General features: G+C 42.0%; 1 protein-coding gene across 4 annotated transcripts in view; it reads right to left on the bottom strand.

The window, feature by feature from the left end:
• Positions 1 to 2,827: 2,827 nt before the first annotated feature.
• Positions 2,828 to 16,457, bottom strand: part of KCNJ3 (potassium inwardly rectifying channel subfamily J member 3) — a 176,879-nt gene continuing 163,249 nt past the window's right edge. For 2 of the 4 annotated variants that reach the window (XM_070731537.1, XM_070731538.1), the window contains exon 4: positions 2,828 to 4,428. In XM_070731537.1, the coding sequence (XP_070587638.1) occupies positions 3,836 to 4,428 (593 nt within the window). In that variant the 3' untranslated portion in view covers positions 2,828 to 3,835. The remainder of the gene's footprint in view (positions 4,429 to 16,457) is intronic. The other 2 variants (XR_011557278.1, XM_070731540.1) reach the window with 2 other exon arrangements.

The following is a 16,457-nucleotide window of genomic DNA, read 5'->3' as shown; positions in this document are numbered from 1 at the left end:
ACAGGTTTTATTGATCTTTGTGCATTTCCCCACCCACCTTTTTGGCTTTGTTTCATGTCAAAAGAAAAAAGGTCTAGGGCCAGATTTCCCTCTTCCGAGCATTAACTGATTAAGATGGTTGCAGAACTTTAATTTTCAACTCAAGGCTCAGAGTTAGAAAGTCTAAAGAATAGCACAACTAGCACTAAACTCTCAAGGGAATTTTGGAGTTTTCTTTTTCAGTTAAGAGTTCCCTATTTCAAATTATGGCATATTGCAGGGAACTCCAGAAGTGGGTTCTGATATGGCCTAGGAACCAGTTCCTAATAGAAAAGGGGGGGAAAGTCAAATACTCTTCTGGGAACACACAAGCCCTTGGAATCATGTAAAGCAGTGATGGTGAACCAATGGCACGGGTGCCATAGGTGGCACCCGGAGCCAAAGCTGCTGGCACGCAAACTGTTGCCCTAGCTCAGCTCCAACATGCATGTATGTGCCGGCCAGATGGTTTTTGGTTCACACAGAGGCTCTGAGAGAGCATTTTTGGCTTCCAGAGAGCCTCCAGGGGAGTGGGGGAAGGCATTTTTACCCTCCCCCGGTTCTAGGGAAGCCTTTGGAGCCTGTGGAGGGCTACTGGGCCCACCAGAAGTTGGGAAACAGGCCATTTCCAGCCTCCAAGGGGCGGGAGAAGCTGTTTTCACCTTCCCCAGGCATTGAATTATGGGTGTGGGCACTCGCGTACATGCAATAGCACGTGCCCACATTCTTTTGGCACCCGAGGAAGAAAAGGTTTGCCATCACTGACCTAAAGTATGTTGGTTCCTTGCTGAAGATTTTGTGTTACACAAGTGGAGTGGTTCTGCTCTGAGGTTTATCGATCATCATTGCTTTGGATGCTTGGTTTTAGCTGACTTAGAAGAAATCTTCCCCATGGTATTTATCCATCTTTTCCTGTAGCATGTAACACAATTTCCATAATTAAACCATGGATTGTGTGGCTTAATTGCGGATTGTGTGTTAAACTGGATTGTGTTTTAAACATTTTTAATACCCTACAGGCACCTCTGGCAACAATACTCCTTTGATCCCTGATGTTTTTTGTGTGTAGCACACTGTAAACAAAATCATTATAGGCTGTATATATATATATCTATGGGTTACTCTGATTACTATAATCAGTAATTCTATTATTATGACTGTGGCTTTTGATTTTGTGCAATGAGATTATACTTAGATCATAGGTTTCTGGATTTTTTGGTACTCCTTCGGACTGTGGTTATAAGAATTTTACAAAAGAATCATAACAATTCTAAATCTGTGTTGGCTAAAATAGCCAAAAAAAGAGGTGGCTTGCATTTTTACTGCTAAATTATACCGGCAAGTCTTCCCCCCACCCCTCTTCATCTCACTGATCCTTATAGTTGAATTCTGATGAAGGTAGTTATAAGGCTTTTCTTCATTAATCCTCTGTAGTGGCTTCTAAATATCTTTTGAGTATAGGTTAATTTTGATGGCTCTACATACGGTATATGTAATAGTTGGAAATAACTTTGGAAAACAAGGTATAGGATGTAGATGTGCCTCCAGCCAAGAATCTCTAAGTCATTTGGCTATTTATAATCGAAAAGTTATCATTATCTCTTCCGGATAGTGTAATATCATTTTGATTCAGTAAAGTGTAGAAGCAAGAATGAGTGGCATAATATTGCAAGGACAGTAGAACTGCCTGCTCTGAGTTACAAGTATGGCCCTTTTAACTGATTTGTGCCTTTTACCCGTGATCTGTTTTTCTATTTTGCAAATGCATCTTTTAATCCTTTTTGTACACCCGTTGGAAGCAGTCCATAGACCTTATCGAAGGGCACTAAAGCTGCTTGATCTATTTCTGATAATGCATAGTAGGTACCGTTATAATTTTTCTTTATTTGCCTTTGTACAGCTAAGGCAGGCTTAGGAACAGGCTGCTTGTACTGTAGAAAAAAAGATAACCTTTACATTAATGAAGCTGCAGACCCAAACAAATGCTATTGTCATAAAATAATCTGCAAGTTAATTTCCAATAATCAGGAACCTTATAATAACTATTGAGATGACTAGATCCCGAGGTCTTTGATTTCTAAGAAGCTATGAATACCTCAGAACCTGTCTGTGCTCACAGATTTCCAAAAAATGCTTCACAAGGGATTACACATCTTTCACAGCAATCTTTTGGGGCCCTTGGTCATTTGAATCTAAATTTACTGTAGCATGAATATGGATATACAGTGATACCTCGTCTTACAAATGCCTTGTCATACAAACTTTTCAAGATACAAACCCAGGGTTTAAGATTTTTTTGCCTCTTCTTACAAACTATTTTCACCTTACAAACCCACCGCCGCCGCTGGGATGCCCCGCCTCCGGACTTCCGTTGCCAGTGAAGCACCCGTTTTTGCGCTGCTGGGATTCCCCTGAGGCTCCCCTCCATGGGAAACCCCACCTTCGGACTTCCGTTGCCAGTGAAGCACTCATTTTTGCGCTGCTGGGATTCCTCTTCAGCATCGCAAAAACACAGAAGTCCGGAGGTGGGGTTTCCCATGGAGGGGAGCCTCAGAGGAATCCTAGCAGGGCAAAAACGGGCACTTCGGCTGGCAAAAGGGGTGAATTTGGGGCTTGCACGCATTAATCACTTTTCCATTGATTCCTATTGGAAACATTGTTTCATCTTACAAACTTTTCATCTTAAGAACCTCTTCCTGGAACCAATTAAGTTTGTAAGACAAGGTATCACTGTAATTGAGATGAAGAATGGGATTTACCAAATGTATGAAGTATCAGAATAAGCCATCATTATAATAAATCAAGAAAATATTTCCATGTTGAACTTTATTTCAGACTTATTTTTTAATGAAAATGAAAGAAGCATGAAGCACAATAAATTTCTTGGTTTTATGACCTCTGCCTAAAACAGAACGCTGCCTGCCATGTATTTTGCCTGCTTCTAACCATAATTGACTTTTAGGTAAAGAAAATATATATCCATATAGCAACATAAACTGGGGAAAGGGTTAAGCAAGAAAAAAAAGAAGTTTAAGGCTTAAATGTTTTGGTGTTAAGAATTCTTAATAGCCATAGCCTTATTTGAACAAAGAAAACATGCACTGTAACTGTCTGAAGAAAACATCACAATTTACATTGGAAGGAAAAATGGGGACGATTCAGCCAACGTACACATTTAACTGTATTGACTGGAAAGTAATTAAATATGTATTTAAAGATTAACCAAAGATCTGATTCAGTTTCTTATTTATGTATAGCCTTCTCCTGTACGTTTCCTATGTGACCTGCTTCTGCTACTGAGTGAGTGGGAGATGCTTCAGCAGAAAATTCCCCGCCTTTTTTGAAGGAAATGGAGGATGCAGTGGGCACATGCTCATGCCTGAAATGTTCAACTTTTGCTGGATTTTGTGCCCTTATAAATTACAATCTGCCCTGTTAGTAGCTCACTGTTGTTTGTACTTATTAATCAAAGCTTAAGAAATATAGGAGAATTAACACTCCATTTACATTTTTCCCAGAATATACAGTATAAATATAATAAGAACCATGCCATAAAACTATATGCAAAATTTGCACACTATTATTGCATGCTTGTGATGATACTACATGCCAAATAGCTTATTAGCTTTCAAACTGACCCTATGCTGAACTTCAGATTTTTTTAAATTGTAGATTTCATCAGTCCTTAAAAGGGAAGAGTATTATCCCAGAGTACGTAAAGAAATCCAGTCACCAAATATTATTTAAATGTGTTTGCTTTTCTGTCCCCAATTAGATATAATGGCAATTCAAGTACTGCCTAAAAAGTTAGTTCCTGTTATGTAAATCGATCGGAATTCATTTTTCTCAGCTTTGGGGGAAGGTTTCCATCCATTCTGCCTCCTCCTCCTCCTCCAGATAACTTTTGAAGTTTTGGTGGCAAGTCTGCCATAGATTGGCTCATAGGGTCTGATAACATTTTTGTGGTTTTAGATATCAGTTTCTCCTCTGAGTTTCCAGGGACAGAACTTATTCGCTGGAGTTTCATAGGAAGATCCCCCATGCTATAGGCTTTTTCTGAAGTAGTAGAACTCATTCTCAACAGTTTTTTAGGAAAGTCTTCCCTTCCAGTCATTTTTTGTAGTTTAGAAGGTATCTTTGTACCAAAGTCATCAAGGCCATCTAGACATTCTATAGAGTTATTCCTTTCTTTACTGTTACCTACAGCTGGTGCTATTAAAGGGGAGGACATGAGCAGCATTTCTTCCTGTTCTTTCACACTGTAAGGTGTAGTAGGAACTTCAAAGGTTGCATGAAACTGGGAGTAGTCTACTTTGAAAAATCCTTCTTCTAAGGAAATAACAGGGAAAAAACGATGACCCCAGAGAACTTCATCTTCTGTGTATGATGTTCTGGCTTGACAAGTCATTCCTGTAGTCAAAGAGCAAACAAAAAGTTAGTGAATGAGTTGGAAATAACATTATCTATACATAAAACACATTTGCTTTGATTTCCAGCTCTCTGAGTATAATTTCCAATAATCTCAATGGAATGTGAGAGTGCCCATGTACACGAACTTATGACAATGGTTTATTCTGAGAAATTTTGCCAAATTGTTCTGTAACAATTGTAAGCTAGGGACATTCAACTCCATTCCTGGAAGACTGCCCTCTTGTTCTGCTGTATATGTGCAATATTTGGAATTGTTATACAATTTACTTTAGTTAAACGGCAAAACAAAAACCATGCTGAAAATACATTAAAATAAATTATAAGAATACTTAAATAAAAGCTATAATTCAGGCAAAAGCAAAAGATAGGCTCTTCTAAAGAAACTGGGTACTGCAATTGGAGTTACATGACTAATATTCTATGAATTCATAGATGGATTAGACATCTGAATGGATGAATAAATAATCAATTGAAAGTACAGTTTATTAATCCAGTTTAAATGTAGCTAGTTAATCATTAACTGGTACCATAACCAAGTCAGATCTCGTTTGACCACATCATCTTGACACTTATTTTCAGGTAGAATACTATTCTACTTCAAACATGTTGAAGTTGCATTCTATGTCCACTTCCTGATTAAATAATCTTTATTTTATCTGGATTAAATTGCAATGCATTATCTCTCATCTGCTCCATTACAATCATCAGATACTCAGAAAATCTCAGATATTTCACAAACTGCAATAGCACTTAGACTTATATACCATTTCATAGTACTTTTACAGCCTCTCTAAGCAGTTTACAGAGTCAGCATATTGTTCTCAACAATCTGGGCCCCCTTATCATGCATCTCGGAAGGATGGAAAGCTAAGTCCACCTTGAGGTGGTGAGAATCAAACTGCTGAACTGAAGCCAGTTCAGCTCAATACAATAGGATTTAATACATTATAATTCTTAACTTACTAAGTACTTTAAATTGTCTCTCATGATACTTACATCTATATAGCCAGCCTGCCTCCCCCACCATCCAATTTAAATCCTACATCAGTCTAAGCCAGTGTTTCCCAACCGGTGTGCCGTGGCACACTGGCGTGCCGCGAGACATGGTCAGGTGTGCCGCGAAGAAATAAGCTCAGCTTCTGGTCTCGCAACTTTTTGCGAAGAGAAAAAAGTTGTGAGACCGGAAGCTGAGCTTGCTTCTTTGCGCCTTCAAAGTTTTCCAGCAGCTGCGGCGCCCCGCCCGGCTGGAGCTTCCCTGCCTCTCTTGCTTTCTCTTTCTCTCCTCCCCTCTCCCTCTCTCTTTCTCCCAGTAGCCGTGGGGCGACGTCAGGGTGATCAGCTGTGAGGCAGAGCTACGGAACAGAGGAACAGAGGCACCGACGGCGGCGGCTGGAAATGCTGGAATTGCGTGGCTGGCACTTGCCTGCTGGCTGGACCAGGACGGAGGCTCAAGCCCCATGTCCATGCCCAGCGCAACGCCAGAAATGTACGGCATCTAGCCACCGCCATCTGTGCCTCCATTCTGGAGCTCCGCTTCACAGCTGATCACCCTGCCGTCGCCCCACGGCTACTGGGAGAAAGAGAGAGGGAGAGAGGGGGGAGAGAAAGAGATAGCAAGAGAGGTAGAGAGAGGAAGAGAGGGGGGATAGAAAGAGAGAGAAAGAGATAGCAAGAGAGGGAGAGAGAGAAGGAGAGAGGGAGAGAGCGGGGAGAGAAAGAGATAGCAAGAGAGGGAGAGAGAGAGGGAGAGAGGGGGGAGAGAGAGAAAGAGATAGCAAGAGAGGGAGAGAGAGGAAGAGAGAGGAAGAGAGGGGGGGAGAGAAAGAGAGAGAAAGATATAGCAAGAGAGGGAGAGAGAGGAAGAGAGGGGGGATAGAAAGAGAGAGAAAGAGATAGCAAGAGAGGGAGAGGGAGAAGGAGAGAGGGAGAGAGCGGGGAGAGAAAGAGATAGCAAGAGAGGGAGAGAGGGGGGAGAGAGAGAAAGAGATAGCAAGAGAGGGAGAGAGAGGAAGAGATAGCAAGAGAGGCAGAGAGAGAAGGAGAGAGGGGGGAGAGAAAGAGATAGCAAGAGAGGGAGAGAGAGAGAGGGAGAGAGGGGGGGAGACAGAGAAAGAGATAGCAAGAGAGGGAGAGAGAAAGAGAGAGGGAGAGAGGGGAGAGAGAAAGAAGGAGAGAGAGGGGGTAGAGAAAGAGAGAAAGCAAAAGAGAGAGAGAAAGAGAGATAGCAAGAGAGAGGGAGAGAGAGGGGGGAGAGAAAGAGAGAAAGCAAAAGAGAGAGAGAGAAAGAGAGATAGCAAGCGAGAGGGAGAGAGAGGGAGAGAGAGGGGAAGAGAGAAAGAGAGAAAGACAGCAAGAGAGAGAAAGCAAGAGAGAGAGAGAAAGAGGGGGGAAGGAGGGTGAGGGAAAGACAGAGAGAGGGAAGGAGGGCAAAAAAGGGAGGAAGGAAGGGAGAAACAAAGAGAGATGGAGAGAGAGGGGAAAGAAAGAGGAGGGAAGGGAGAGAGAGAAAGAGGGAGAGAGAAAAATAGAGTGAAAGGGAGGAAGAGAGATATTTTTTGTCCAAACTTTTTTTTACACACACACACCCGCCCCCCCCCGCCCCCGCTCAATGTTCCCCAGGATTTTCTAAACGTGAATAATGTGCCGCGGCTCAAAAAAGGTTGGGAAACACTGGTCTAAGCAACATGCACTTGATAAAGTGAGCTGCAACTCAAAAAAGTTTATGACTTTTAATAACATTTGTCAGCTGGAGGTGGTGCTATTTTCATTCTGCTTTTTGTCTCCATAGATTAACTTGGCTTCAATTATACAATATCAAATGCTGATCTAGAATATTAGTAATTAGATGAAAAAGAAAGAGCTGCCAGTTATCTGCATCTGGATGTCAAAGCATTCCAAGGCTTTTGATGATCTCTCCCAGTAGTTTCTGTCCAGATATACAGAGCTACGCAGCAGAACCTGTCAAGAATTTATAGTGTAGCAATTTAGGAACCAGTGCAGAGAAATAATGAAGACACTTTTGTAGAAAACAGCAGTAAACAGTTTTACTCTTCCATGCAATCAAAACATCTTCTGTCTTAGTCTTCTATTTACAGGAACAAAATTTGCTTTAAATATGATCAAAACTGTTCCAGACAGCCAACTAACAACATTACTACCAACTAACAGCCAACAATCAATGTAAAGTTGCTTTACATTTTATAATGCTCTGGCCCGATCGGGTTGCAATTTACACCCTATGACTCAGCATTCATTACTATTTAACATGCTTACATCCTACTTTTTACCTTCTATGGTAACAGAATGGAATATCACCTAGGATTGAACTAATCCTTGACAGTTCCATGGGCTACTACTCAACAGGGCATAAAACTGGCTTCTAAGGAATAACATCAATCCCTTAGCATCCATCTGCAGAGAGGGGCGGCATACAAATCTAATAAATTATTATTAAATTATTATTAAATTATTATTATATCCCATTTGAAAGTGACTGACCCATGCTTGAAGCCAAATTAAAAGGAATTATTAATAAAATGATTATCTTGAATTTTAAAAATGCTTAATATGATCAGCGGAATACTAATAACACTATCTCTCAGCATTACTACTAATACTATTCATATGATGGAGAAGATGCCTACCAAGCACGTTTCTAATGACATTATCCTTTCAATGAATTCTAGTATTATTAGATTTCATGACTGGCTGATTTCTATATTAGGAAGTGTTTGATGAAAAACATGTTATACTTTCATACATTACTGGAGCTTAAATTACACTCTTTAAAAAGCAAGAGTTGCTGTATTCTGCCATAAGGGAGAAAATGTAAAATGCATTATTGCCAGCTGAAGGTTGTTGCAAACTTGCACGATTTCTAAGTTCTTGAAGATGCAAGATGATTAGATAGGAATGGGGAAAACAGAAGAAATGCAGTTGATCTTAGAGCCAAGTTTGAATTAGATAACATTATCATATACAATGGGAATATATTGAATTTACAAACTGAGTCTTCACTTTGTTTTATAGCTAATCTGTTATCACATCAATGAACAAAACTATATTTTAAGAGCAATCACAAAAATTTCAAGAGTATCAATTTTTCATTTCATTTTCATTTCAGAACAAATATTCAGAAGAAAAATTCCTAATACTGTATCATGATCAATCAATAAGAAATCTGGGTGTATCAGATCCAGTGTTTCTCTTTTATTGTCTTTGTCTTTCAATATAGCACCACAAACGCTGCATGTTTGACATCAGAATGTTCTAGTGTGAGATACAACTGGATATAAGCAACTTATCATGATGCTTGTATTTTAACAATAAAGTCAAAGTCATCTCTGAAATCAATGTTCCCCAAAATGTGATACTTTACAATTATTGATGAAAAAATACAGCTGCAATTTGTGATACAGTGGTGAAAAAACTAGGCTTATTCTTTTTTTTAATCTCTTACTTTCCAGGCTGCAGTCATACCAATTACATTCATTCCAGCAAAATATGCAGTGCTTAAATATGTAATGTAGAAAAGAGGGGATTATACATTACAAAAGACCAGTCTTCTTACATCTTTATGCAAATTTAAAATAACCATCCCATTCCTTTTGCTGTACATACTCCTGGTCAGTTGGAGGATGATGAAGACCTTGAGGACTCTGATACAGATAGTGTTTATGAATTAGTGGTAGGTCTGGGGTTACAGGTAGTAGAACAGGTGGGAGGCCAGCCACAGGATGTTGCTGTGAGTCCAGAATCTAGTGAGGAAGAAACTGGGTCAATCCTAAATTCAGAAGGGTCCAAAAACGTAAGGAACAGGTGTTTGGAAGAAGATATTAAGGGGAGGAATGGGTTAAATACTGGGGTGATGTATTTGGTACATCAGGGGGCCAGTGGGGAAGAAGGGTGGAGTTTCAATGTTGTAGTGCTAAAATGAAAGGTGTTTCCGTTCAGCTCCCAAGCAAGCAAATTCATTCTGTGTTATTTTACAGTCATTTCTGCTGTTTTTGAATTATGCTGTGAGTACATAAATCTTGGTAAACGGAGGAGGCTGGGAGGAATGCATGAGGAATGTAATTAAGAGAGATAATGGGAGAAAAAGAAATGTGCTAGTATGAATTGCATTTTGAATACAGAGGTGAAGAGAATAAAGATGGAGTTTCTTTGTTTATGAAATACTGCATTTAGTAAGAGTTATTTGTAATAGCTAAAGTTCTACCAGAAACCAGAACACCTTTCAGGTGAATTTAGTAACAAACGGTCTTTCCATTTTAACTAGCTGTTGTGCTGTTATTCATAGAAATAAATGCTTCAGAGACAGGAAAGATATATCCTTCTGCCTCAAGCAGGATCTTTTTGGCAAAAGGAAAGATGCTTACTTAAGCATGTTGCAGAAGGAGAGATTTGCCTCTGTTCTTTCCTCCCTGTGAGAAAACCCTTTTGTTTCTTTTGAAAACTGGAAGCAGTTCTTTGGAAAAAGGTAAGGCAAGAAACTAAGAACTGAGTTTAAGGAACAGCCTTCCTGGACCAGGTGTGGGTTCTAACTTACGTCGCTGCTGGTTTGTTTCCTCCCGCACTATGTGGACGTGTCTTGTGGATGCGGGTGTGTGTATGTGCAGTGCCAAAAAAAACCCAAACAAACCAAAACCTGAAAACAAAATGGTGACTGCATGCACAGTGCCAGAAACCTGGCTTCTGCACATGCTCAGAAAAAAAATGAATCCATTTTTTTTAAAAAAATCAAACTGGTTCCATGATGTCATAGTGACATCAACAGCAGGTTGCTACCAGTTTGGGCAAACTGGTCCAAACCAGGAGGACCCCACCTCTGTCCTGGACTTCTGGGGGGAAATAAGTTTTCTATTTATTAATGTTGGAAAAAAGTCCCAGAATCTTATGTCCCCCACCACACACTTTGTAAGATGCTAAGTGTCATTCTATCTACTCTATATTTTTCTCTTCTACTAGGGAAAGGTTTTGTGTGGTAAAAAAAGTTTAACTTTAAAATGGAACTTTAAATTGATATTTTCCTGTTTAAACAAATAAAATTTGACTTTATTAATATTCTGTAAAATTGGCCTATCTTCTGAAAAGGGGAGGAGAAAAAAATGGACTGATTTCCCTAGGTATATGCCTCAATACTGTGTGGGTCAGAAGATGATCATTAAATTTTTCAGTAAATAACAGAGTGTGTGGGTCAGGCACAAGGAAGAAGGAAACAAGTAAGGGTAGCAAAACGCAGGAATCTACAAGGTTAAGACTAACCTCAACTCAGATGTGGTGCTACACCAACCCACTGTTGGTATTTGATATTTATCAGTGGAACAGGCTGAGTGCTGCAAAGTAATGGCAGACATTTTCCTAATATGAGTAAATAGTCAACTACAGCAGGGTTATAGAAATCTATAGGAGGGCTGTCTTCAGTGTAAGGAAAGCTGATGGTGCTTAGAAAGCAAATCATGCAAATCTACTCTCACGTAGTAGAAATGGGATTCAGCAGGTTCTGATCAGTTCTGCAGAACTGGTAGCAGAAATTTTGAATAGTTCAGAGTACAGTGGTACCTCGGTTCTCGACCACAATTCGTTCCAGAAGTGTGGTCGAGAACCGATTTGGTCGAGTACCGAATTAATTTATCCCATAGGAAATAATGGAAATGGGTTTAATTGGTTTCCAGCCCCTATTTCCTTTATTTCCTATGGGATAAAGATCTGAGGAAGGGTGGGGGCAGCTGCAATACCGGCAGTTTCGGGGGCTCCTTCTTCCCTTTAAGCAACTACACCAACTTTCTCCTTCTTGGCGAGGGCGGCTTTCCTTCAAGCAGCAGCAGCGCCGGGAACGTCACATGAGAAAGGGAAGCTGCTGACATTCCCGGCGCTGCTGCTGCTTGAAGGAAAGCCACCCTCGCCGAGAAGGAGAAAATTGGTGTAGCTGCTTAAAGGGAAGAAGGAGCCCCCGAAACTGCCTACAGCTTGAAGCGGAAAGGTGTAGGAAGGGTGGAGGCAGCTGCAATACCGGCAGTTTCGGGGGCTCCTTCTTCCCTTTAAGCAGCTACACCAACTTTCTCCTTCTCAGCGAGGGCGGCTTTCCTTCAAGCAGCAGCAGCGCCGGGAACGTCACATGAGAAAGGGAAGCTGCTGACATTCCCGGCGCTGCTGAGTGCCCTCCACAAAAGGCTGGGAAACACAACTTTTTAGGAGTCGCGCATTCTGGGTCCCCCCATGAGGGAGGGGGGAGCGAGGGACGGACGTTTTGTTTCTCTCTGACTGACCAGCTACGAAGGAAAACATTCTACTCCCTCCCTCCTGAAACCCGCCGGCCCAACTGGGACCAAGTTATCTTGCCAAGCGGGCAGCGAGGGAACCCCGTCGTGTTGGGGATCCTGGAAGTGGACTTGGCGGAGGCTTCCCACGCCGGGGACGGCGCCCCAGAGACGGTTGGCGGTGCCCCTCAGCAGGCGGCCGCTCTTGCCCGTGAAGGTGGTGAGGTACTCCATGAGGGGCTCGAGGCACCGTGACCCGTCCGGACTTAGGAAGCAGGGCGAGTTAACTACTGCACAGCGCGGGCCGCACGCCACAGCCTCATGGCGGACTAGAGGCCAAAAAGTTGGGTCTGACGCCACCTCAGGTCCCTTCCTACAGCTTGGAGCGTTTAGACTAGAGACATGGGAGGCTGTTTAGTGGGCGGCCAGGATGGGCGTGTCGGATTCCGACTCCCATTCCGTCTCACCCCGTCCCCTCAGATCTTGTAGCATTTCGGATAATAAACAAAATTTTCTGTGGCTGTTCGGTATCCAAATTTTTGTTCAGATACCGAAGCAAATTTTTGCCGAAAATTTTGTTCGGTATCCGAAATGTACGAGAACCAAAGCGTTCGAGTACCGAGGTACCACTGTACTTAGTAAATGTCTGACAGGCCCTACCCTCATCTATTCTGTGCCTCCCGAGTCACAGCTGATTGGGAGGAAATTGGGATTTGCAGTAACCGTCCCCTGGAGTGGGGAGGGAATGGAGATTTTACAGTATCCCTCCCCTGCTATGCCCACCAAGCCATGCCCATGGAACCAATAGTTAAAAAAACTGAATCCTACCAATAGAGAGGGGAAATTGAATTTGCTGGGAGATGTTGGTTTATCAGAAAAAGAGAAAGAAAGAGAAGGGAAAAAAGGGAAAAAAAGAAGCAGTTTGGGTACTGAAGGAAAACAATGGGAAAAGGAAGAGATAATTCCCTGCATCACTAGGAATTTTGATACAATTAGTAACACTGGGAATTTTTGTACAATAAATACAGGTTTCAACTGAAAAAAACAATGCATATAAGTAAAGCTAGGAAGAGAATGTACCTATTTTTAGAAAAAAAATAAAATGTGGTGTCCTTCCTGCTCCCTGAGCTTGGTTGTTATCTTGCAGATGTTTCATTATCTAATTAGGGAACATCTTTAGCAGAGAGCACAAGGGACCGCACAATTCAACCTTGGGCTACAAATATTCTATCAAAAATTAAAATGTTATAAATGTAGTATATTCTCCATTCTATTAATTCTGTAAAGTTCACTTTAATAGCATATAATCACATGAAATATATGTTTTCATACTCCTTCAACTGAGGGTGGTGAGGTATGTTAATATGTGGGCAACTGTTAAAATCACTGTTTTAATTACCGTATTTTTCAGAGTATAAAACGCACCTACCCCACCCCCAAAGAGGATGGGGTATCTTATACACCAAATACAGCCATTTTTGCTATCCTGAAGCCCCACTCTTGCATCCTATTTCTGGACAGAGGGTCTGGGAAGCCTGCAGATATGTCCTGGGTGCTTGGGGAGGGCAAAAATGGTCCTGCTTTTGCAAAAAATGGGCCGTTTTTCACCTGCTTTTTCACAAAGATGAAGGCATTTTTGCCATCCTTCAGCACCTAGGACCTCCCTGCAGGCTTCCCAATCCTTTGCCCACCCAATTTTTGCAAAAAAAAAAAAAAAACCCAGCCAAAAACCGGCCTGATTTTTGCAAAAATGGGGCTGCTTTTGCCTTCGAATTACCCCATCTAGCATGACTAGAGGCGGGATTCTGGGTGTTGAAGTCCACTAGTCTTAAAGCTTTCAAGTTTGAAGACTCCTGGGTTAGGGGAGCAAGGGTCTTCAACTCCCATTCCTTAGCTAACATGACTAGAGGAGGAATTCTGGGAGCTGAAGTCCACAACACTTAACACTGTCAAGTTTAAAGTTTGTAAAAAGTGTACATGGTTGTAAAAAGTATTCTACTACGCTGGTATTTTATTAAATAATATATTACTACACCATTTGGTTCAGAATACTTTTTTCCTTGTTTTCCTCCTCTAAAAGCTAGATGTGTCTTATAGTCCAGTGCATCTTATACTCTGAAAAGTACAGTATTTATGAAAGTAATAAAGGTAGGTAATACATAAGCATAAAAATATTGTATTATGTTGTCACTGTTGCTTTCAATTCATACTCTCCCCCCCACCGCCCCACTGTAAACCTTTGGAATCTGATTAAGCTGGAAGATATAAATATACAGTGGAACCCCGACATAAGAGCTGCTCTACTTAAGAGCAACTCGAGATAAGAGCTGGGAGGGGAGAGATATTTTTGTTCTACTTACAAGCCCAAATTCGAGATACAAGCGCCAAGGAGCTGTCTCCTGAAGCCAAACGCTAACTTCCGCGTTCGGCTTCAGGAGACAGCTGCGAAGCGGCGCGCGTGTTTTAAAAGGTTGCAGCCGGCCTGGGGGGCTCGGGGGGGGTGCTTGCAGCTTTCTTTCTTGCTCTTTTTCTTTCTCTCTTTTACCTTCCCTTCCTCTATTTCTTCTTTTCTTTCTCCTTCCCACCTTCTTCCCTCCCTCCCTCCCTTCACTCATTCCTCTCTTACTCTCCCCTTTCATAAGTTTCCTTGCTTCCTTCCTCTGTTCCTGTCCCTTCCCCCTTTCTTTCTTTCTTTCTTTCTTTCTTTCTTTCTTTCTTTCTTGCTCTTTTTCTTTCTCTCTTTTACCTTCCCTTCCTCTATTTCTTCTTTTCTTTCTCCTTCCCACCTTCTTCCCTCCCTCCCTTCACTCATTCCTCTCTTACTCTCCCCTTTCATAAGTTTCCTTGCTTCCTTCCTCTGTTCCTGTCCCTTCCCTCTTTCCTTCCTTCCTTCCCACCCTCCGTCCATTCATTCACCCATTCCTCTCTTGATCGCTTAAAGCCGGTCCCTGGTGCAAAAAGGGTTGGGGACCTCTGTCCTACAGGATTGGGTGGCAGAGAAGTTGAACATATGTAAATTTAAAAGTTTAAGAAAGTTTACAAGTTAAGTGAAACAAACTTCATTATTCATTTATATGTACATGTACATTTCTTCATTAAAAACATGTCTTTCTGCATAATTTAGACTAACTTTGTGAGTTTTTTGAGGGCTGGAACCAATTAAAATTATTTACATTAATTCCTATGGGGAAAAGTCATTCGAGATAAGAGCTGCTCGACTTAAGAGCCCAGGTCCGGAACGAATTAAACTCGTATCTCGAGGTACCACTGTACTGTGATATAAATAAAATAAAAAATAAAATAAAATAAAATAAACAAAAATAAAACAAAATAGCTAATCTCCTGCTTAAATAATTCTAACCTTTGTTTTAAAATTCCTTCAATTTCTTCACTACTGCGAAACAAGAAAAAACTGGAGCCAATTAAAAATTTTGTTTGTTTTATCATTCTTTGGTATTTAAAAAGAATATCATAACTATTCTCCCCATTTCAATGCAAAATGAAACCTGAAACAAAAAAAAATATGTAAACTTTAATTTCAATTCATATTTTAACTTGAAAACATTTTCTATTTTTTCTCTCTGCTTTATTTTTATTTGAGTGAAGAAGAGTCACACCAAAGTAAAGACGTACTTAACTGCCAATGTCCCCAACAATTGGGCAGGATTTCCTGACAGTATGAGCTACCCTGTTTCTCCCAAAATAAGACATCCCCAGATAATAAGCCCAATTGGGCTTTTGAGTGCATGGCAATAAAGCCAAGGGCTTATTTAAGGGCTCAAAAAAAAAAAAGACAGGATCTTATTTTTGGGGAAACACGGTACTTGAACAGACTTTTTGGAAAGTGACAAACTGTTTTTGTTAAGAGTCTAAATTGGCCTCAGTGGTAATGTAGCCAACAGCTATACAGTGATCCCCCGTTTATTGCGTCCCCAACCATTGCGAACAGGGTACTTCGCTATTTTTCAACCCGGAAGTCAAAAATACCATGTACGCATGCGTGCCGGGCACGCATGCGTAGATGGCAGTGGCTTCCCTGGGTCTTCCCCCTCTTGCTGGCGTCAGCGAGGAGTTTCCCCACCGCCCACGCAAACTCCTCGCTGCCGCCCGCCCTTCGCCCGCCCACGCCGTTCATTCTCGCCGCTTTTGAGCTGAGTCCGGGAGCGAATTCGCTCCCGGACTCAGCTCAAAAGCGCCGATAGCAAGCGGCAAGGAACGGCTTGTCTCGGCGCTTTCGAGCTGTCAGCTCGAAAGCGCCGAGACAAGCCGTTCCTTGCCGCTTGGTATCGCCGGTTTTGAGCTGAGTCCGGAAGCGAATTCGCTTCCGGACTCAGCTCAAAACCGGCGATAGCAAGCGGCAAGGAACGGCTTGTCTCGGCGCTTTCGAGCTGAGTCCGGTCAGCTCGAAAGCGCCGAGACAAGCCGTTCCTTGCCACTTGCTATCGGCGCTTTTGAGCTGAGTCCGGAAGCGAATTCGCTTCCGGACTCAGCTCAAAAGCGCCGAGAGCCAGCGCCCCCCGGACCCCCAACCCGGGTTTGGGGGGCTGCTAGGAAGCCCTCCATGCCGGCGGCAAACAGCCGCCCCGCCCCCAATCTTCGGCTCCTCGCTAGCGCTGTGGGAGTAAAAACACCGTCTGTACATGCGCAGACGGTGTTTTTACTTCCGCATCGCTACTTCGCGAAAACCCGCTCGTTGCGGGGGCTCCTGGAACGGAACCCTCGCAACGAGCGGGGGATCACTGTACAACT

The sequence above is a fragment of the Erythrolamprus reginae genome, chromosome 1 (genome assembly GCF_031021105.1).
Source record: "Erythrolamprus reginae isolate rEryReg1 chromosome 1, rEryReg1.hap1, whole genome shotgun sequence".
Taxonomy (NCBI): Eukaryota; Metazoa; Chordata; class Lepidosauria; order Squamata; family Dipsadidae; genus Erythrolamprus; species Erythrolamprus reginae.
This window is presented reverse-complemented; position numbering and strand designations above follow the sequence as displayed.